This window comes from Netta rufina (genome assembly GCF_964035555.1).
Source record: "Netta rufina genome assembly, chromosome: 3".
In the NCBI taxonomy this organism is placed as follows: Eukaryota; Metazoa; Chordata; class Aves; order Anseriformes; family Anatidae; genus Netta; species Netta rufina.
Window position 1 is genome coordinate 36,538,020 of NC_140125.1, and position 22,909 is coordinate 36,560,928.

Here is a 22,909-nt window from a genome sequence, read left to right on the forward strand (position 1 = left end):
GGCAATCAAATATCACTTGTCCTTTTCTACAAAAGTTGTGATTAACTCTGGTGGCCTAGATGAGTCTAGAGCTGGTAATTATATTTCTCCTGAAAATATCCTTTTTTAGTTTTCAGTCCCCAACTAATGATGAAAATTGTTTTTATATGCCTTTTCACTGTATTTTTTGTGCTATAGCTGACTGAATTTAAGTAGCAAATTATTCATAGTAAGAAATGTTTGTCTGAGATTGTACTTGATAAGAGGTAATGCAATGATCACTTTTTACAACCTTACATTCCCAAAACACCGAATAACATCAGTCAAAGAATCTTCAAAGCATTCTTGACTGCAAAGCATTATTACAGAAATTTTTAGAAAGAGCAAACTGAGATACAGCGAGATTAAGTGACTTGAAGAATGTTAAAAATTGCATTCCTATGAAAAATATTGTGAATCACAGCACAGACATCTATCCCAAATTGTTAAGACTGGAATAATATAAACCATGTACAGACGAAGTATCTTGCCCACCTGCATGCTGAGTGATACTGCAAGCTCTTAGGGAGACCATGTTTGTTATATTTGAACAATACTGAGTATAATTGCATCCTAGTCCATGACTAGGATGTTTTTAGATGTTAATTATTAAAATAATAAGTAATCATTTCATAGCCAAAAATGTCATTTTTTAAAGATGGACTACAGTGCTTAAAAATTTTCAGTAGGTACGTGTAAAAATTAATTTACTGACAACTTCCTGACTATATTCAAATCACTAAACCTTTATGTGGTATGAAAAATATTCTAATGATCATAATTTTATTTTTTAGCTTGCAGCATGATGTTGCAGTGATGCTCACTTCAGTGTTGTTAAGCATTCTGCTCACTGTATGTCTTGCTCCTTAGTAAATGTGTGATATCTAGGGATTTCATTACAAAGCAGCTGCCTACTGAGCAGAATGAATACATTTATATCCTCTACATTCCCTATAACCTGCTAGAACTTGAGGTCTTCTCCTTTTATCCTTTTTTTTTTTTTTCCTCCTATCAGTTTTCTGATATTTTATAGCAGTTGTTGACATAATTACTACACTTATTTAACTCAGTACTATATAAAGCTGTTTAGGAAAAATGGTATCTAGATCAGGCATTCAAATGCCAAGTGGATTCTGCTGTAAGAATCATGACAATCAGTTCAATGTACAATGGCAATGTCTGAACATTGTTCAAGGAAGTATCCATTGTAATAGTTTGAAGTGTAGAAGAATAATTTGCTGCATTGTGACCTTTGTCGTAGGCCATTAGGATTGACATGAAATTCTGAATTGTTATTTCAATGTGTGTGAATGGACCCTTGCTGAATGTGAAGGCAAAACTATAACACTTAATAGTTAAGTAACTGTTCAAATGATTTGGTCTAGGTCTTCGTCTAGCCAAAGTAACTGAGGAAATCTGCAAACTGTATTTTTGACTAACTCAAATAGTGGCAAAACTTAGTCAAGAAATGTAACTTTCACCTGGGAAGGTGGGGCTTGGAAAACTACCCATTCTCGATTAGTCCATTTCCCTGTAAAACTGGAAAGTGCTGGAATTTCATGTGACCACATTCAGATCTGCTCATGGACACTTGTTTTCAAGGCTGAATTCAATGTGGTTAAACAGCTCCCGCACTTACTATATCTCGCATAAGGAGGGCAGAAGCCTTTGAAGCATCTGTGAGAACGTTATATAATCCTTTCCCACTTAGAACTTGTTTTGACATAAAACACAAAAGGTATGGAAGGTTGTGTGAAGATCTAATGGGAACACTCCAAAGTACCTCTTTCTTTCCTCCATATCCCATAGACCAAATACTAAGCTCATCAATTACTTAGAAATTATTGAGGCAAAAGTCCTGTGGACTCTGATTCATGTTCACAGATAGATCTAGCTAGACAAGCTGAAGCCAGATGTCTATCCAGACCTTATTCATAGCTTGCTGCCTTCAAAATAGGAATAGCTGAATGGGTTATGCATCTGTTTCTCAAACACCATAGTTTATTAGCTGGCACTATAACTTAAACTAAAATTTGGCATTAATTTATAACAGACCAAGAAATTCCATCTCTGACTATGAATCATAGACAAACAAAATAAACAAGATAAACACATAAGATTTGATTCTAATATTGGAAGAAAAAAGGCTACTTTTGATACTGCTCTAATAAAAAGTCTGGCATAAAACTGATATCAGCATGAATAGTGATGAGTGATTGATTATATTGTTAGCTCCAAAGAGTCCATGAGAATCCTACATGAAGAGAGACTGCTCTGTAGGAAGGCTGAATCATGGCTTCTAGTATCTACAAGATGAAATATTCTGTCGAAAACACCAGAATGAATTTGGACACTAACTGCCGGGGAAGGAAAATTTTGCAAAGATTTAACTCTTTGAACATAAGTATCAGTAATCAAAAAATTAATACTTTGAAAAACAAATACCTAACTCATAGTGTAAAATAAGACAAATTCAGACGCTGTCAAATGAGAGATTGGAGATATTTAGTGAAATACACAAACATTCACTCATTTCTAATTAGACCTAAGTGATACTCATCCTTTCCATGAAACTCATCCATAGCTACTTAAAAACCAAGTTAGCCGCTAACTAGCTGAGACACAGAAAGCAGGAAAAGAAGCAAGTGGAAAAAAATTAATGGAGAACAACAAAATGGAAACTAGACTTACATCACATCTGTAAGCTCAGTAGAATTTTAATTCTGGAAATACTGACTAGGATGGGATTTAAAAGGCTTATTGCAGTATACAATATTGCAGTGGAGTTGCTTAGCTGGGAAGATTTCTCGCTAGTATATTTCACCAGAAAATGAGACACATTTTTCTCCACCTTAGAAAAACAATGCTAAGAGAACACTGTTGTATTGAGGAACAGGACATTACTAAGTTCTCTGGAAGTCAAGTATAGGATGTCCAGATTCCAGAAGTCTGATTCTGTCTGGGCATAAACATACATGTAGATTCTTAAGCAGGGCTGCAGTTATTGTTGTACAGAAGAAAAATGAGAAAGAGTTGTTTTGTATTAACTGCAGCCTAAGCTGTAAAAGATCACCCTTTCTATCTTACAAGCCCAATTTTTTAGTACTTCCCATAGGTAACTCTACTAATGGGATAGTCTGAATCTATTGTCTTTCACTTAGACCGTAAATCAGAAATTACCCTTAACTAAATAAGCTTCCCTGTGTGTTTTTTTTTTTTTTTTTTTTTATTTTTTTTTTTTTAATCCAGGGATGATACTGAGTTACAATACTGAGTTAAACCCCTGTAAAGATCTCTGAAGTGGTAGACAAAAAGTGTTATGTTTGAGACAGTATTTCTTTTACTTTTTTTTTTTTTTTTTTTTAAGACAAAATAAATAGTTTCAGTATTTGATTTGATCAGTTGATTACATTTGATAGTTTATACACAGGCAGTTATAGAAAAAATACTGTGTATTTACAAATATGTACGTGTATATTGACAGAATCACAGAATGGGTGAGGTTGGAAGTGACCTCTTCCAACAAGGTTATCTGGTCCAACCCCCTACTCAAACAAGGCCACTTAAGAGCAAGTTATTAAGACCATGTCCAGGAGGATTTTATAGATCTCCAAGGAGGAAGACTCCATAATTCATATAGATTCACATCCATGTGAATAACTTCACAGCCCAAGCAACAGCTGTGACCCTCACAGTCAAACTTTCAACTAGGCTCACCAGAGTTCACCATTCAGTTAATACAAGAATGGTATAATTAGCAAGCCAAGAGAATCTACCCAAAATACCCAAAGAAAGAAAATATGACAGCTAAAAATAAGTAAGTTGTGAACCAAATACTGTTTGTGGTATGACAGAAGTGGTTATGTAACTGTACACAAAAATATTAACAAGAGAGGGCTACATGTAGATGGAAGTTATGGTAACCTTTAAACATGTGGTGTCCACACACTTCTTCCTGTGCAATTTGAACACTGGCTGGGTAACCAAGTTTTTGTGCAACTGGTGGTTCAGAGACTGCATTCAAAATTACAGACTGGACTTGATACAAATCCAGTTTAATGAACTCAGTAAACTTGGAGCTACAAGCATCTTTACTAAAATCCATTGAAAATGGCAGGGGAAAACTGTCTTGCTCCAAGGTATGAACATTCACAGCACCGAGTTCAGCAATCAGCTGCTGCATATTAGAGAGGGGCTATCCAAGGCATGAATGTGAATCAATTTGTCCTTTAGGGAAAGTAAATCTGGTGTCAGTTTGTGGGTTCTGCCCATCTCTATTACATGTTCTGAAACCAGAAGGAAATACTGGTTTGCTTCATAGTAATAACTATCAGAGAAAATATGGCAGAATTGTGATTAACTAGAGTAAATTCCAGACATGGCTCTGAAGTGCTGTGCTCCCATGATCACGCTGTAACCATGAAGTGTTCTCTCAATAGACAGTAACGTCAGAAATGACTGCAGTGCAAGTTACATGTGGCATCATCTGATCTATTGATCAGAAGAAAGACATTATTAAATATCCAGTTTATGTGAATAAAACTTTATGAACTTCTAATGCCTTGGCAATTTGTGCCCCCGTGGCTACAAGTCATAGACCTGGGTGGAAAATTAACCAATTCATGAAAGTGGTAAATAGCAAGATCTTGAATAAACCATGGAGACATGGAGCAGATAATTTCTTGCCTGAATTACACTGAAGTAAATATATATAAGATTCAGTGACCCTGAAAACAATGTATTTAATGCCTGGTAAGTAGGAAAGTTGTTCTGTTAACAAAGCAGAAAAAGCAGACAAAACATGAAGGAAGAGACCCCAGGAGAAAAAAAGAAAAATAGAAAAAAGAAAAGAAAAAATGGTTTAGGGGAATATTAGTTAGAAGGGTACATTGAGAGATATACTTTTGACACGTCTGATCTAAAAACATTATATTTCACTTGTAAAACTGACAGTGAAACAGTACTTTTCTACAATCAGCATGATAAAGTCTTGGTGGTTTGATTTTTGAGATGCTTAAAGTCCACTTTATTAAAATTCATGTTTTTAATATTTATCCATTCTCATCATCTTCACCAGAAGATTTGAAGTGCTTTGCTAGCATTAACAATAAATGTGCGTAGAAAGTATTATTTCTGTTTTAGAGTGCAAAACTGGAAGAGAGAAGCTAAAGTCACTTGGCAAACAAGATAGAAGCAAGACAAAAGCATCTGTTAAACATCTCCTAGCTTACTGTCCAATTCAGTGCTGAAGCCAGTAAAGCATTTTTAACAATGGAAATTACAGTAATCAGTTTAGTCACATGAATCTAACTTCCTCTAGATAATTCCTGATCGTGAATGCCATTTACCACATTGCTTTAATGAGGCTATGAAGATAAGATGAATAAAGCCTGTGGAAAGGTGCACTGAAATCACTCATGCCATTTTCATATTCTGTTCAGACTTTCCCTCCATCATCTCTTAGTGCCTTCCAAATATGAAATATCCCCTGTAAGAAAAGGCCAAGTTTCTGTACCAACATCTTAACAGGGGCTTAGGATGTTTGGCGTAAAACTACATGTTCCTATTCAGGCTTATAATGAACTCTCAGATGTCTGTCTCCAGCTGTCCCGTTGTGACACTCACCTCTGTTTTAGAAGCTGTTTGTTGTCCTCAATGGTTACACTGTCAGCATGGTCCCACTTGAAAACTTCAAAAGCCTCCTGACATCCAAGGGACATCTTTCCTCCTGCCCCAAGGAAAAAAAAAAAAAAAAAAAAAAAAAAAGGGAACTACTTCAAAATAAGCAAGAGACAGACATTTCACATTCAGTTAACTCCTTTTTAGACAAATATAGCAAATCAGCCCAATGGTCTTAAAAAAAACAGTAGACTATGCTCTGTGGTCCAGCAACAGGAAAGTATTTTTGACAAAAGCTCTCTTACCTGACAAATTAATTTGTTTTCACTTAATTTCTCTAAAGCATGAATATTTGTGTTGTATAATTTCTCAAGACAACTTACATTTTTCATAAATAAAACCAAAATGTGAATGTTGTATATGAAATATTCTTAAGTATAATATGAGGTATTTCTTAAGTATAAGAGTATGAGGTATCAAGCTGCACTTTGCTTCTGTATTTCTTTCATTCTTCTACCATATTTGCCCCAAGACATGAGTTGAATATTTTCAGTGCTCTGGGAAGAAAAAACGTTGGGCTTCTTTTAATTACTGTTTCATCACTCTTGGTGAATGTCACCTCCTTTTAGTGAATCAGATGTTCAGATATTGTACCTACAAAAATGGCTGGTTCTTGCCTTTTAAACTTTCAACATGGTATTTGTTTTCTTTTGTGCACCAGAAGTTCAAGACCTATTTGCTTTTTTTTTTTTTTTTTTTTTTTTTTTCAGGATTACTCCAGAAAAGTATGATAGTCTGTCTTATTTACCAGTTATCACTGCTGAATGATCTGCAGATACAAGAAACCATGTATCTGTATTACTATTAACAAAAAAAATATTCAAAGGCTACTCACAAATCTGCCTTCCTGCTTCAGAGCTATCAAGAGCCCCACATCCATTGTGTAAACTTTCCTGGGATTTTGCTGTGCAAGAGTTTTCTATATGGTTTGTGGCAACTGACCAATGTTACCAATAACATATAATGTTTGCATATTATTTTCCTGGCTACCTACTTTGCAATTTTTGTGTAAGCAGGGATGACATGTATTAACAAAGCATACATAAACAGATGTTGGGCTATGCAATACTAGCATGCTACACCTTGCTAGTCCAGCTGAGTTCGCATGAAAAAAACTGCATTGTATAGTCACTCCAGAATGTATTCTGCTGCCTCTCATTGTACTTTTCCTTTCAGGACTACCTTTCACTGACTTGTATGAGATTTCTGTGGTGTAAGATACTGTTTACAGTGAAGGCTGGTAACACAGACTAGCAGTTAGGGTTCAATAATCAGTAAAAGTTTTAAAAAATCTTTATTCAAAATATAGCAGAAAAAAAATGCCCTCTATTTCAGTCAAAAGAATCAACACATCTGCTACTAATTTAAACATTTTGAGTTGAAAATAGAACCACCAGGAATGTTTGAATGGCAAAGTATGCAGAAATGCTCCACCCTTTTTGAATAAGAAAATCAAAGAAAGATACAGTGCAGTTTTGCTGCTGTGTGATCCAAAAGAGCAAGAGGATTTAGGAAAATATATTTTTCTCTGATAATGACCTGAGAAGATAGTGTTCATGTTTTATGCTTGCATTGAAGAAAATAAGTCAGCTTTGGAAGCAGAATTTTACAGTACATACATCCCATCACTAGCACTAATTTTAATATGCAGCCTGAGCTGACCCTCTAGAATTATTATTTTATTTTCAGAAAAAGTTTGTATTAAGTGCAGAAAGCCTTAATGAAATTCACAGCTGAGCTTAAAATAAACAGTGAAACAACTTTATTCATACGTAGTACTGCAATGTAAAGTATTTAACCCTTCTGACAATGCTTTGCCTTTGAGTTTAAGAATTGGAATTAGGTTTGGAAAACAAAAACTTTTTTGGTGCTTACAGTTTCTTCCAGGCAGAAATGCATTAACTAAAATTAAAGGTAACCTGATAACAGTTTTCCCCTATTACATTAAGTGGCAGCAGAATTGAACAGGTACAGCTTAACAAAGCACTCATAAATAGATCTCCAGAATTCTTGGGAAGGACAAATTTTCCAGTGTATACAGTCCGTTTTAAGAAAATACTGAAGTATATGGAACAGCAAACAATCACATTCTGAAAATGGTATCTCAGGAAAGAAGCTTAAAAAAAAACAAACATTTTTTATCTCAGTTAAAATCAGTTTTTATCTCAGCATAATATGAGCATAAAACAGCTACAGAACAAATGCTGTAGCCTGCGGATAATGATGGAGACATTTAGGATGATAATAAGGGAATATAGTAATGTTAATAGTAAAAGACTGCAAGAAACATTGGAAGCTTGATGGTGTTTTCATTCTGTTCAGTAAAGATTATTCCTTCTGCATGCTTAATGTATTTTCAATCATGCTGTTTATATTTCCTTAAATGACCTATAATTTCATAAAGTAATGTTGTCTTCTTTCAGATGGCCTCCAAGTGCAAACATGCACTAAAATTATTGGCATGCTCTCTCTCCTAAGCCTAATTCAAACAAATAAGCTACGTGTTCTTTTAAAACAAGGCTCTATTGACTTCATTTTTCTCTAGCTGTAAATTGATATATATTTATAACGCTATATGTAATAATGATATTAATAAAAGCAGAATTAAGAGAAGAAATCATTGATGATAGCACATTGTTGGCAAGGTTCTCAAACAGTTCAGCTAAAACTATTAGTCTCATAGAAAACATTTTCATTTGCTCTTATGTGCCAAATACTTTCTCCTCTCCTTTAACACTGTAGCATAGTGTTACAAAATAAATGTTTGAAAATTCTTATCTAAGGAAGAATCATCATATCCTACAGGGAAAGAACCAGGAAACACATGTCATCATGTCATTACAATGTGAACTGGAATTAACGTTGTCATTAAAATAATTCAAATAATCAGAAAATCAGAAAAAAACTTTTTTTTTTTTTTTTCAATCACATTCATGAAATCATTCATGAAAAGTTGGCAGGGTTGCATTAAAAAGTGATATATTTTGCATATATATTTTTTTTTACACTTTACTGTTAAATTGTGTAAATTGGCTTTAATGTTTAAACATTCAAAAATGTGAAATCTATAGCAAACTTGTCATTCACTGCAAATCAAAGTGCACAAACTTGGAGAAAAGTCATATTTGATCCACATCCTGAATTTGAATGTTTAAGAACGTTCTCATTAAAGGTTTGATATCAGTCTGTACTCCTATCCAGTGTACTACCCCAAACTGTATATTAAACAAGACTTTTCATTGCAAGGGGTTCCTCCTGGAAAACATCCGAATTACAATTGTCCCACTGACCCTGGTAAGTCAGAGAGCAGAATCATGACTGGTCATAAGCCCTGACCTAGAGTAACAAGAGCTGAAATTACCAAAAAATAGAAAGCATAATGTAGTATTCATTAACGGGCTAAACACTTGAAATTAGTAATAATTCAAAACTGAGCAAAAATGTAATAATTTTGGAGGTGACATAAAAAGATCAAAGGGATTCCAAGACTCAGTCATACACCTATGCCAGTTATAAGCCCACAAATCAGCAAAGACCCTGACAAACATTATTCACCTTCTTCTATCACTAGGGTAATTTATTTTACACTGTTACATATACAAATGCTATTTACAGCTATCCTAAACAACACTCAAAGCCTCTCAAACGTCTAAATGGGAAAATAAGTAAAAGGAACATCTAGGGTATAGTGTGACACAAATGCTCAAAAGCCAGGAGAGAAATTATCCCAATTTAGAAGTACTGGACTATTTTTAAAGACTTTATTTTAGTGATTTTTACATAAAGCTTTCAAGAGTACCCCATCTAGAAGTCACACTTCGAGAGTGCTAGTCTAGACACCTTCTCTTTTTGGTTTGTTTGTTGAAAAAGATATTTCTGCTTAAAGGGAGAAGAACTACATAAAATTTAGTGCATAAAACCCACAGAAAATATTTATATCACTCTTTAGTTAAGTCTGGAAAAATGTATCACACAGTAGTATGAAATTGGTATCTTCTGTGATAGAAGATACCTTATCTGTCAGAAAGCAGAATCACAGTATCCCCTTACAACCCCAACTTGTAGCCAGATTTTGATCCTGGTATGACAGTTTCAAGGGAATTGTAGTGGCCCTCATGGCACAGGCTGTCAGTTTTACCTGCAAAAAGAATTAGAAACAACTCTCCAAGAGAGAAGAATCAAAGCTGCAATTTGAGCTGTTCCGAGGGAGGAACATTGACTGTGTTAACAAAAGCAACCTCTTAGGAATAGCTGTTCTGACTCTTCATAGACCACGTATTCTGATGAGAAAGGCATCTGTCCGCTTTTCTGCCTACATATCTGTTTAGTAAAAACTACTATTTCACTGTAGAAGACTTTGTCTTTTCATCCTTACCAAGTATTCTGTCTGCCAGTAATTGCCAACTCTTTCACTGAAACAAAGAGCAAAATGTCCGCTTGGCTCAAAGAAAGCTCTCATAGAGAGCTTGTCTTGTCTGAAGAATTTCAGGATGGTGGCTATTGTGAATTGCAACTCTTCATTCTTATGAAGAATATTCCAATGGTCAACCTGTTCTTGCTGTTTCCACTTAAAATCAAGTATGAACAAACGAATTGTGGGCACTTTCAAATGAAACTGAAGACAAATTTAAGTCTTTATATTAGAACTAAAGTCTTTGCATGTAAGCAAACTAAGTATTTGCATGTAAGTGTATTTCACTACATCTTCATCAGGATCGCTCAAGATATCACGGCCAGCTGTTCAGGAAGGAAAAAAGTAGGTGTAACAGAGCTTGGAAATAATGAATCAAAATAAAATAAATACTGAAATATTGGAAAATAAACCCTAAGACAATATACAACATATATTTTCCTGCTGTAAAGCTCAGCTAAATTCATCATGATGAGCATGTGCATTACATATGACTACCTTCATCAGACTGCACTGAAGAAATGGGAAAGACATAAAACAGGGTTGCTTATTGTACCCCTGCAGCGCTAAACATCAAAATATAGTCTTCGGGGAATTTAAAGCCTCAAAGGAAAAACAGAATATTCACACTCAATGAATTAAATAAGACCATACCATAATTTAATTTCTCTGGCTCAGGAGTTTCTTTTGTTCATTTACAGGGAAGAAGAGGGTAAAATGAACAGTTTTTTGAGTTTGACTATATTTACTGTGATAGTGCACATTGATCCAGAAGGTCAGACTGCACTGCACATGTGCAAATATTCACTGTGCAATCTACTCACGGAAGCTTGAGTTAATTGGTGTGGAGGTCATTTACTTAGGCATCATTTTATCAACATAAAGATAACTGATGCATAATAGACAAACTATTCTGTATATGTTAAAATGTTTGTTAGTCAGCAGTTCACCACTAAATGAGACAATGTAAATGCCTAACAGCAAAAAACAAACTTGTACAGAACTATGGGGACACAAATCAAAGACAAGTACCATTACAAGTACTGCAATAAATACTGTTAGAGGATATGTGATCACTAAAACTAGGATTTATTTAAGAAAATCAAAATGAAAGTTACATAGAATTCCAATTTTGTAAAAATTAATTCTTAAAAGGTTTATGTATTAATAAATACTATAAGAATAGTAAGGTAAATATCAAAATGCATATAAAAATGTTAAATTAAGTATGAACTTAATTTAAAATAAGATAAAATTGATTATTTTGCAGTTCACCAAGATCATAGAAAACCACCACCACCAAAATTCCAAATAATATATGAGAGCTGAACCTGATCATGCTGTTTTTTTAATTTTTGTTATTTTAAGAAATGTCAGGAAAAACAAAGGTAAGAAAAAATATTTTTTATACTAACCAAGCGTATTATTTAATAGGTCGACTTTTGCAACAAAAGCCAATTGATCTTACATGGCAAATGATGGCCAGAAATCCAGTTTTAGGCTCCTTATTTACATGTGTTAAATCTGATACCACACTGAACCTTAGAGCGACCTCAATGCAAAAGGATTGAAATTATTGAAATTTTTTTCCTTCGTTTTCCTTGTCAGAAAAATAAGAATGCTAGTTTGCCTTCCTTGTCAAATGTTGCGAAGCACAATGCTATTGAGAGTTACAGGATAAAGAAAAACTGTTAGTAACAATAAATTGTCATCACCTTCACATGACAGAACACATTTTTTTCTAGGATGTCTTTTATTCTCAGTTAACAGTACCATTTTGCACTGATTCTGTTTCTGTTACAAGCTCTAATAATTTCTCAGACGACATGGCATGGATTCAACATCATGTTGAATATCTGCATCAACATTAAGGATTCACGATGTGCCTACTTTATGTTACTTAGTCATGCTTTTGTTTGTTCTTTAAAGAGCTAACAGCCAGCAGAGTTACCAGATTTTCAGTGTTGGGCAGAGTTCTGTCAGGGTGCAGACACTGAGAAACAGAGGCTACTTAGCATGAAGAAAATGTTTGCAGATATCAGCAGTGAGGAACAAAGTAGTGTATCTTTTGATAATAACAAACTTTTCTCTTGTTCTGATATCAACATTACTACAAAAATACTTTTCATATTTTCAAAGTGGTTTTTTTTTTTTTTTTTTTTTTTGTGATGGCTTGCATGTTTCAAAGAGAAAAAAATAGGTATTTTTTGACTACAGTTTACAGTCATTTTCTTATTTCAAGCTGCCTGTGAGGTCATATCTGATTATATAACACATACACACATTGGAAATCCTTAATTAGTAGGTACAAAGAGACGAGAAATGAAGCGTGGTAGGCTTGGCAGAAGCTCAGAGAGTGGATACAAAGGAAAATAAGAAGTCAAACCCACAAGAACTTTAGGAGACACACCCAATGCTGCTGCCACATCTAAATAAATAATATTTATTCCAGCATTTTTGTCTATGCTGGAATTACAAATCTCAGGTAAATTCTGATTAAAAAAAAAAAAAAAAAAAAAAAAAGGATATATATCTTATACTACTTTGCTCAGTTTACATTAAAAACAGCACATTACAAATAGAATGTGCTTTTCCCTCTCTTTGTAGGAGTCTAAATCTGCACCCTTAAACAGTTGATGGAGTTGCAAAAATTTTACTAAAATAAGACAGGGCCAATATGTTAGTCCATTGTTTTCCTTATATCTTTTGTGATTCTAATCTCTAATTTTGGTTGCAGGTACTTTTTTATTTACAGTTTTGCCACAATGTTCTCTTCAAATTCTTTTGAAAATCTTAGTAAGGTAAATCCATTTTTTTCCAAGACTCTATCTTGCACCTTCATATAATTTATTGCAACTCAACTCGAATATTAGTTACTGTATCACTTGCATTTATGCATGTAAGTAATTCAGATATTTACTTACATTGGTGTCTGGAAGCTGTAATTAAAAAAAGGAGACCATTAACTTATACTCTTTGGTGATTAACAAGCTTAAGAAAGATAAATTAATTCCATCTAATAATTCATTGGATTAATGCAGCTTAATATAATGCAGGATTGAACTGAAAACCTATCTAAGGTCACTTGTTAATCAGCCAAGAAATAATAGTGTTTGGAAAAAATAACTTTCTATTTCTATGGCAAAAGACAGAAGTATAGAATTTAAGAGGCATTGCAATATATAAAACGCAAGAGAAAGAGGAGTAAAATTAATACCTGTTTAGATATTTATACCCAGAACAATAAACCAGTAGACAAGATTTTGATGAAAGTGAACACCATGCCTCAGCATGTAGAAGGCACATTTTCAACAAGATGCAGAGTTTACTTGATTCTGAACTTTCTTGTTTAACTTTCAAAAACGTGAATCAGAGATGTATGTAAAGTGTTATTGTTTCAAGCTGTTTTTGTTGTATCCTCTAATAGTTGTGATCTATATCAAGTATGATACAGACAACCAGTGCAGCCTACACAGCATAAGAACAGACAATTGCAACTGAGAGAAATCTTATATTGGACACTGCAGACTATGAAAAAGCTAGAAAAGCACATATAATCGTAGAAGGAAAATTTTATGCTATATAAAATGTGCAAGTTTTTTTATTAGAATTATCATCATCCATTTGAAAGAACGTTATCTAATAACTCGATTTACTTTAGACTACGTTTTTAAGATGAAGACTTCAGTTAAGTAAAATCAAATTAAATATATATATCTTGACATTACTCACACGTTTGCCATGTTTCAGTAGCAACAATGTTTGCTGCTTCTGTTTTAGACTGGAAAACAGGCTTTTATGTTCAAAATTTTGTCTGCCTTTTTTAACTCCACCAGCATGTCTAAATAAAGATAGAATACTCTCATTAAAATTTACCTCATCTACATATTTTAGGGAGCTTTGAGTGATAGATACCGTATTTAAAATCTCATTTTCCTTATATCTTTCACAATTTTAGAAAAATGACTGAATTGTGGGATAAGAATATTTTAAGAGCTTTACCAAATGACAGCCTACATCAATGGAGCCATGACAGTTTGGACCAAAGGCAAATGAAGCTTTTTGTTAGACACATCTGTAGAGATCTGCGTGTATTTTTGGTGCCTGGAGAACTGGCTCCACTACCAATCTTGCCGGTAACACCATAAACCACAAAAGAGGCGTATTTCATTTTCAGAGCGCTTCAACAGAGGAAAAATGACTTGTTATAAACATCAATCTGGTTTTGGAAACTTATGTTACTTTTAATTCTACATTACATTTTAGCTTTATTCTTTGTTAAGATACTGAGGTTTTCTGAATCCTGTATGCTCTACATCTGTGGAACACAAGACAAAATTGTCTGTAGTGTTTACACCATCAATTAGTTTGGGGCTATTTTAATATTTCAGATTATTAACTGAAGTAGCTGTTCTATAACAAGTTTGTTTGTTTGTTTTCAGCAGGAACACTTTAGCACTAAAAAGTGGGGTGTGCTTACACAGAGAGTTGAGAGAAGAAACCATGGCAGATGCTCTGTGGTAAGCTGTCTTCTCACCAGTCAAAATTGTAAATAAATTTTAAAATTTACTATCTATTTACATCCAATATGAATGAGCATTACCAATTTAATTGTTTATTCCTTTTGGTAGCTGAAAATTTGATATTAAGAAATGAATAAAACTTATGTGTAAAAGAATTAACTTTGATTCTTCTTCTGTTGAAGCGTTATTGGAGTTTCTCCCTCAGAATGAACATGATAGTCTCTTGGGTGCCCACACACAGATTTTAAAGTTATAAGGCATGCTATTCCCAGCAACAACCATACTAAATTTCATGTACTCTCTTCCTGAAGAGTACATCATCTCCCCTCCTGAACAAGTCCTGTAACTGTTACATTACAGAAAGCATCCCTTCTTTCTCATGCCATTGCTGATGTTTTAAATAACATTGGTCAATACAGTCAATGTATATAGACTATTCTCAAAATAAACATGCAAAAACAGTCCTTCAGGAAATTTAACTAATATTCTCAAACCTGAGGACTTATAGGCATATGATAAACTCTGATTTACATCAGAAGTTTTTCTGCGGAATTGAACATATTGTAACTCTTATATTATAGTAGGGGTGCATTTTAGTGAGCCTAAGTCTAGATTTGTTGGTAGAGCATTCAGTAGTAGTTAGTACTAGTACCTGAAATACATATACATATGTATATATTTACATATATGTATAGTATAAATACATATATACACTTATACATATTTCCTCTTTTAACTGTAATAGTTATGAGATAGGAGACAAAGTAGAAAAAGAGGAGATAAATATTATACTTAAAAACAAATTGGCTAATTTATTTCCTGAATTTTCACTTCACCTTTTCAAAAATTTATCACATTGCTCTTAGAAAACTTGTGGTTACTTTTCCATTATTTTGGACTTTCCTCATCTGTTAAAAGCTTTAAAACAAATCTATTTTCTTGAAAGATTGAATTGTAAAGGAAGCACTAAATCTTGGTAAATGTGTGTGTGTGTGTGTGGGGGGATATTCTAAATGCTCTGAATGCTATATACATCTTTTTGTAACACAGCCTTGCCAAACAAAAGCATAAGTGTACATGCCAGCTGAACCACAGTGTTAATGGTCCAGAAGTTTGAGGAGGTTTAAATAGAACTATAATTTTCATTTTTAATAAAGCACTTTGATGAATGCCTTTATTCATTTTTAAACAGTTTTACCAAAATCCTACTACTCACTAAAAAATAGGATAAAGCACAGCAAATAGCTGATTCAAGTCCCCTTTTGCTGATAATAATGATAAATAGCACACATATTACATTTTTAAGAACAAAATTATGCAATACATATTGCAATACATATGCAATACACCTATTTACTTCTAATATTCTAAAAATAAGCCCTTCAGAAAGAGATTTCTTCAGAAGAAAGATGAATTTTAACTTGAACATTCTTTAGATGCCATAGAAAGTTCACATAAGTTCACGTGGTTTTGAGTTATGGTCATTAGCGATCACTCTGCAACAAGAGAAATCCTGGCTCCTTGAAAATACTTTTAAATTAATCAAAATAGAAAGCATTTGAAGTATTAACAATCCTTGTGACAATAAACTTGTGACACAAATAAGGCTAAGAGTATCCTGGGCTGCACTGGGCAAAGTGTTCCAGCAGGTCAAGGGATGGGATCTTTCCCCTCTATTCAGCACTGGTGAGGCCACACCTGGACTTGTGTGTCCAGTCCTGGGCTCCCAAGTACCAGAGACATAGACAAACTGGAGAGAGTCCAATGAGGGGCCAGTAAAGAACTAGAGAACCTCTCCTGTGAGGAAAGGCTGGGAGAACAGGGACTGTTTAGGCTAGGAAAGAGAAGACTCAAGGGTGATCTCATCACTGTACATAAAAAATTAAGTAAGAATACAATAAAGATGGACACAGGACAAAAGGAAATTGGCAAAAACTGGAGCCCACTAGAACACAGGAGACCCAATGAGCATCAAGACATAAATTTTTAGTGTGAGACCAAGCACTGTCACAGATTGCCCTGAGAGGCTGTGGAGTCTCCTTCCTTGGAAATATTCAAAAGCTGCCTGGACATGGTTCTGGACAACCTGTACTAGGTGGACTTTCTTGAGCAGTGGGGTTAGACAAGATGAACTCCAGACACCCTGTTCAACCCCAATCATTCTGTGATTCTGTGACCTTGGTCGTTAAGTCCAGCCTGTAGCCATAAAGGATCCTAAATACACACAGACCAGAAGCAGCCAAGCATTCCAAAGTATTCTATCAGGAAACTCTAAGTCTTAGTTAGGCTGCATCAAATCCTTTAAGTTACAATGTACCACAGAAAAAGAGAAAAGAGGAAAAAAAAATAATAAAGTGGCCCTAATGTCTTAAATTTCTATGAAACATGCTTAATTCCATACAGCAAAGTTTTGATCCTAAACCTGGCAATTTTTTTTATTTATGAATGTGAATCTAGCATACTATATAGGCAAAAGATATGCTTCTCATAAAAGACCAGAAGAAACAAGGTATGAAACAAGGCTGAGCATTCCAACAAATCAAGTAAGATAAGATCAATGCAAAAACCATGAAAAACTAATCACATCTTTCAACATTCTCTCAGAGACAACAAACTGAGCCCTAAAATACTCACACCTACAGGCTTATTTGTAACTACAAGATCATTTCTTTACTACCATACGATTCTTTTTACAATCTTATAAAAAAATAAAATAAAATAAAAAAACTCATCTCTGCTGTCCTGTTTGGAAAGTTGTTTTCAAATGACCCACCTGTGATGGTTACAAACCTTCTAATTTATTGTTTCAGAATATTCATTACCTTTCCATATTGATGTGATATTTTATAATCTGTTTGCCACATGTGATTTCTCTCAGTTTGGTATTTACTCCAAATAGTTTCATAATTCATAAATATATCCCCCTGCAACTTTCATTTAAAATAGGAAAACATTTATCTTCCTGTTTTAAAACAACATTTCTACTTTCTTAAAAAGCTTCTTCACCATCATTGATTCATTTTGATTTCTTTGTTTCATACAAGGTGCCTAAATGCAAACACCACTAAATGAAATCTTACTCAGGACTAGTTAATTGAGCTAATAAGTAACAGCGCTTTTATTAGACTTGAACTCATGACTTAACAGCTAGTGTTATTTGATTTAATCTTGTTTTGCCTACTGTAATCCACAAAATCATGTATTCCTTCCTGCAAAACAATTCTTTTGTCTTTAGTAACTGCAATACCTCCAATGTTAAAACACAAATTTAATAAGCACACACTTTGTTCTTGTGCTAAACTCAGTAATTAAAACAGAAAACATAACTGCAAAAACCATGAAAACATAAGGGCAACTCCAAAGAACTAGTAACAAGTTTTTCTCACCCTCACCCTTCCAACAACATATTGTGATATCCTTTTTCTTCATCTAATTAAAAATTGTTTTACCAACCCTACCGTGGTCATGCTTAATTACAGTTTGCTGTGCAGCAACATATCAAATATTTGGCTTAAACCTAGACAGATTTAGTTTGCTGCATGACTCTTGTCCAAGCTTTTAGGTTAGTTGGCTAAACTCTACTCTTGATAAAATAGTTTAAGAAATATTTTATCTCATTTACCTCTTGATTACACTTTCCTTTATAATCTGTTCCAAGATCATTATTTAGGAGGCCACTGGTGAGTGTTCCACTTTTGAACTAGAAGATGTGGTTGCCCAAATATACTTCTTTGCTTTTTGAATGAGGGTAAGAAACACAGTGTTATTTCTTGGTCTCATAGCACCACAATACAAGTAAAGTTCACTTGGGTGCCATATGCTACTTCTTTCAGTGTTAGAACCTGGAGACTTCCTTTCAGAGTAGATGGTGTAAATTTCACTTTCCCACCAAATACATTAATTTCCATCAATTTATTTGAAATACAAATATATAACATTACATTACCTTTATAAACATCCTCTGCTGAAATCTGGCACAAAATGTCCAGTTTATAGTTAGTAACTACATTGTTTTTAATCTTCAAGACATTCTTTGTACATAGTGGCAATAATTCTTTCTTCTTTAATCTTTTCCTGGGTAAGAACCAGTAACTAGCGTAAGCAAAAAATAAAATAAAATAAAATAAAATAAAATAAAATAAAATAAAATAAAATAAAATAAAATAAAAATCCACTTGCTTTAGTTTCTTTTGCAAGCTTAGATTTGAACACACTCATCCTCTTTATTTTTTTTTTATTTTATTTTTTTTTTAACTTTCTGTCTGGGATGCAACTTTCTCTAATAATAAAGAAAATGAAGTTTGGCGGAAAGTTCTTTCAATGGATTAAAAGACAGGCAGGGTTCAATGCTCAGTTTTCATGATAGAGAAGTTTAAGCAGTGGGGTCCCCCTGAGATTAATGGATTTGCGTTTATCCTGATCACTCTGCTAATTTGGAGAGCAACATGTATATGATCCTGAAAACATAACAGAAGTCACATGGAAGATTTATGGTAGAAGTGGACATCATGAAGTGCTTTATAATATACTAGTACTGGGAAAACAAAATGTCTTTTAAATCCTAGACTCTGCTACTGAACATTCCTAGGCAATCTCCATTATCATTTGAATTTGAAATAGATTTGGTTGTGCATCATTTAAGAGACAGTGGTATTTTTGGGCCTCTGTAACTGAACTTGGGAAAAGCAACCCCAGGTAGCCTCCTACCTGATTCAGATTAGCTAATATCTCATGGGATGGTTAACCTGTGTGTTAATTTAAGGCCTTGAGCTAATTTAAGGCTTTGGATTATGCTTCTCAAATCTCTTTTACAATTGAAAAAAATATACCTTCTTCTCAAATGAATACTATCCCCTTCTGGTTACTATAAATTATTTACATTTGTGATGCTGTGTTAGGAAACAGAAGACAAATAAAAACTGTGTTTTTGTAGAAGAAATGTGCATCATTGCAATTACAACTATCTCGTGAATTATTTTCTTCTTTGATTTTCTTTAGTCTTGTTACTCCTGCTATTCAAAACATACTAGTATTAAAGCAAGAGTATGGCTCTATAATGCAAATACTGCCAAAGATAAAGCAGCCATACTGGAGGGCTAGAAAAGGAAAGGTCCCCTGGATAACGCACCAATAAAGAACCTTGCACTTTAACATACAAATCTGTGTATTTCCAGAAAGCTCTTGTGTAATTTACACACCATCTCCAAATAAAAAATGTAGTATAAAAGTCCTTTACTGATAGCCTTTCTGGGGGCAATTATATATTGTCGGGCACCAAACTTTTACATTGATGGGGGATATAAAACAGGTAGATATCTTCTTAAAAGTCATAGTCCTGTAAATCTTACTCAACTGAAAACAGAATATGTAGAAAATTGTTCCAGTAAATGAAGAGTACATTACTGGTTTTGACCAAGAAAGTTTTTGACAAGTCGAAATTTTTAATGCATAAACAGATCTTTGCTGCATGGAAACTTCAGCCACTGATGTATATCACAATTATGCTTTCTGCTCGTTAAAGAATTTTGCTCTTGTAGTTTCACAGAAGAAAATGTTCCGATAAAACTTTCCACTCATCTCCACTCCTTTGACACACTGGCTAGAAGAATTGTTCACGGGAGCTCCCTAACAGTTTTTAGTCAAAAATTGTTTTAAATAGCAAATCTTTGCTAATCTAATAAAATCCAGAGAGGCAAATAGGACAGAAGCAGGAGGTCTGGCAATTAAAAGCAGTCAGGGATAGTCACCTCAGATGGAAAAAGGGATGTGTCTATAACTTCAAGGAAAGCTGTAAGCAGAAGCCATATGTTGGACAGAAGTTGGACTGCTTGGAAGAGAAATAAACTCCAGCTGTATGCTTTTGCCATTCTTTCAAAATGGCTCTGGCTCAAGAAATTCTAGGACAGATCGGTGGCTTTCTTTACATAACAGTTTACAGGCAGCTTAAAAATTTTTAAATACAGCTTTGCATTTTAATACAAAATACAAAAAAGTCAAACTCTACCAACATACCAATATGTGCAGAATAACAATCACGTACACTGCTTTTATCACTAAGTACATTAATTGGCAACAACAACAAAAGACAAAGAAAAGAAAAATGTGTTAGACTGAAATATTGTCCAAAGCACTTTCATGTAATGAATGCCACAGCAAGATTAGTACCATCCACCAAGTACTGGAGTTCCACGTGTCAGCAGCAGCGTTGCTCAAATACGTAGGACTTGATACAAGGATTGTTTTGAGTGCAACACTGACTTTGAAATTTCCTTTTACCTGGGGCTAGCATTATTATACCTTGCTTCTTTCTGAACAAAGTGATGGGTTTTGGGACAGAAATAGAGTAGAGCCTGGAATTTGCATGTTCAGGAAGACTGATAATTTGTTGCATTCATTTTTTCATACTTAATCTTGTTTTACTAGTTAATACCTCTTCTGTTTAACATGGTAATAGTTTATTATTATTATTATTATTATTATTATTATTATTATTATTATTATTATTATTAAATGCCTCTATACGATCTTAGGCCTTAATGCGGTTATTTGTCTTTCAGGCTCTATAAATTAATAAGAAATTAATGATCGTTATGGAATACATGCTTACATGCTTCTAAGTTCCTAATGTGACAATAGAGATCCTATCATCTGACTGTATACACTGATACCTCAACTTTAGGTACCTCTATTTGGTATGACAGCATCTTCGCCCTGGCAGTATTGTAACAGAGATTAAAAATTGTTATTCTAAAGCCGCAGCACAACTGAAGAAGGTTAACTGTGTAGATGTTTTCTTTTTGTTGATACATAATACATAGAATACTCAACACATGTACTTTCCTGTTTCAGTACAGGTCAAAAGCTGAATTAATTAAAAAAAAAAAAAAAAAAGAAAGAAAAGAAAAGAAACTAAATGTTTGTGGGTGTTTGAGTGATGGAGAATGGAAGGAAGTTGCATTAACGTGTTATCAGAGTCAATTGGATTACCACCCATTCCTATCCGTCACCTGAATGCCTCTTAAAGCTTGTGTGAAATAAAACTAGGACTTGTATCTATAAGAACAAGCACGTAAGCGCAAAATGATATGAGCATGAAACTTGCTTAGCTCTAGACTAAAAGTAATATGTGGTAACAGTTATGCTTTTATAATGTCCCTAGATTGCCCGAAAGAAATAAAAAACACTTGAGAAATTTCATGAATATTACTCAAATATTTCTGGAATTCAAGCAAATACCCTTGTTGATTCCCCTTGAGCACAAGAACTCATCACAGAAAACCCAGAAACATTCATAAAAAAAAAAACAACCAATAGGATTTTAACAACACGTCTGATATGTAAAAGCAGTATTTAAAACTCTCTAAGGCTTAAACTGAAGATGTAATTCAAAACAGGAAAGTTAAGTTCCCCAACTACTACAATCACTATTCCTAAAACCTCACCAAGATAAAAATTAATTCAACTTTTTGATGAAGTTTCCATCATAAATTGACCACAGAGGCAGGAAGTGCATTCTACCCTGTAGTTGTGGGTTGGTGGAGTCTATCCTGTTAACAGTAAGTCCTTCTGTCATAACAAATATCTGCATTCAGCAAAATAATCATTCTTCCTCTTTATGTGCAGCAACCTTTCCCTATGAAATAACAGTCAGAGAGCAATTTGATACTGTAGTGTGGTAAAAGAAAGCCTAGGATTTAGCAACATCTATTTGCTTATAATAATTTGCAGATTATTTGTTTTCCTGAAACCTATCAGTGCATTGTTAGCTATTTCCTGACCATTTCACATTTTGTCTTATTAGAGGATGACTACTGCTAGAAAAGTATGTAATATTTTAAATTCCTTTAGCCTATGAAAGATTATAGTGGTTACGGATTGCTTACTATTAGATGGATATGCACGCTACACAATTTTTTTTTTTTTGGCATTCCCAATACTAACCATATAAATTAAAATGAATTAGAAGCTAAATTCCTTACTCTGCAAATAAACATGCATTTTTCTTCACCCCAGTACATTCATAGGAATCAGGGAAACAGCTAACATATGTACATACACACACAGATAAACATGGAGATGCAGCTCTTATTTCTCCTTTTTTAAAATGTACAAGTAAAAAAAAAATCACTAAGAGTAGAAGGCAACCTTTTATAAAATATGTATACAACTGTACTATAACACGCCACACTTTTCATATCATGCCATCACTTAAAAATGTTCTCTACAGTGCTCCTACTGCTCCTACTAATTTAATTTCAGATTTTCAGCTTTAGTTATT

The 22,909-nt window shown here is 33.9% G+C and overlaps 1 protein-coding gene across 1 annotated transcript in view; it reads right to left on the minus strand.

Moving 5' to 3' along the window:
- Positions 1–22,909, minus strand: part of KIF6 (kinesin family member 6) — a gene marked incomplete at both ends in the record, with an annotated part of 172,226 nt that overhangs the window by 53,266 nt on the left and 96,051 nt on the right. The window contains one exon of the mRNA XM_084283351.1: positions 5,644–5,746. Coding sequence (XP_084139477.1) covers positions 5,644–5,746 — 103 coding nt within the window. The remainder of the gene's footprint in view (positions 1–5,643; positions 5,747–22,909) is intronic.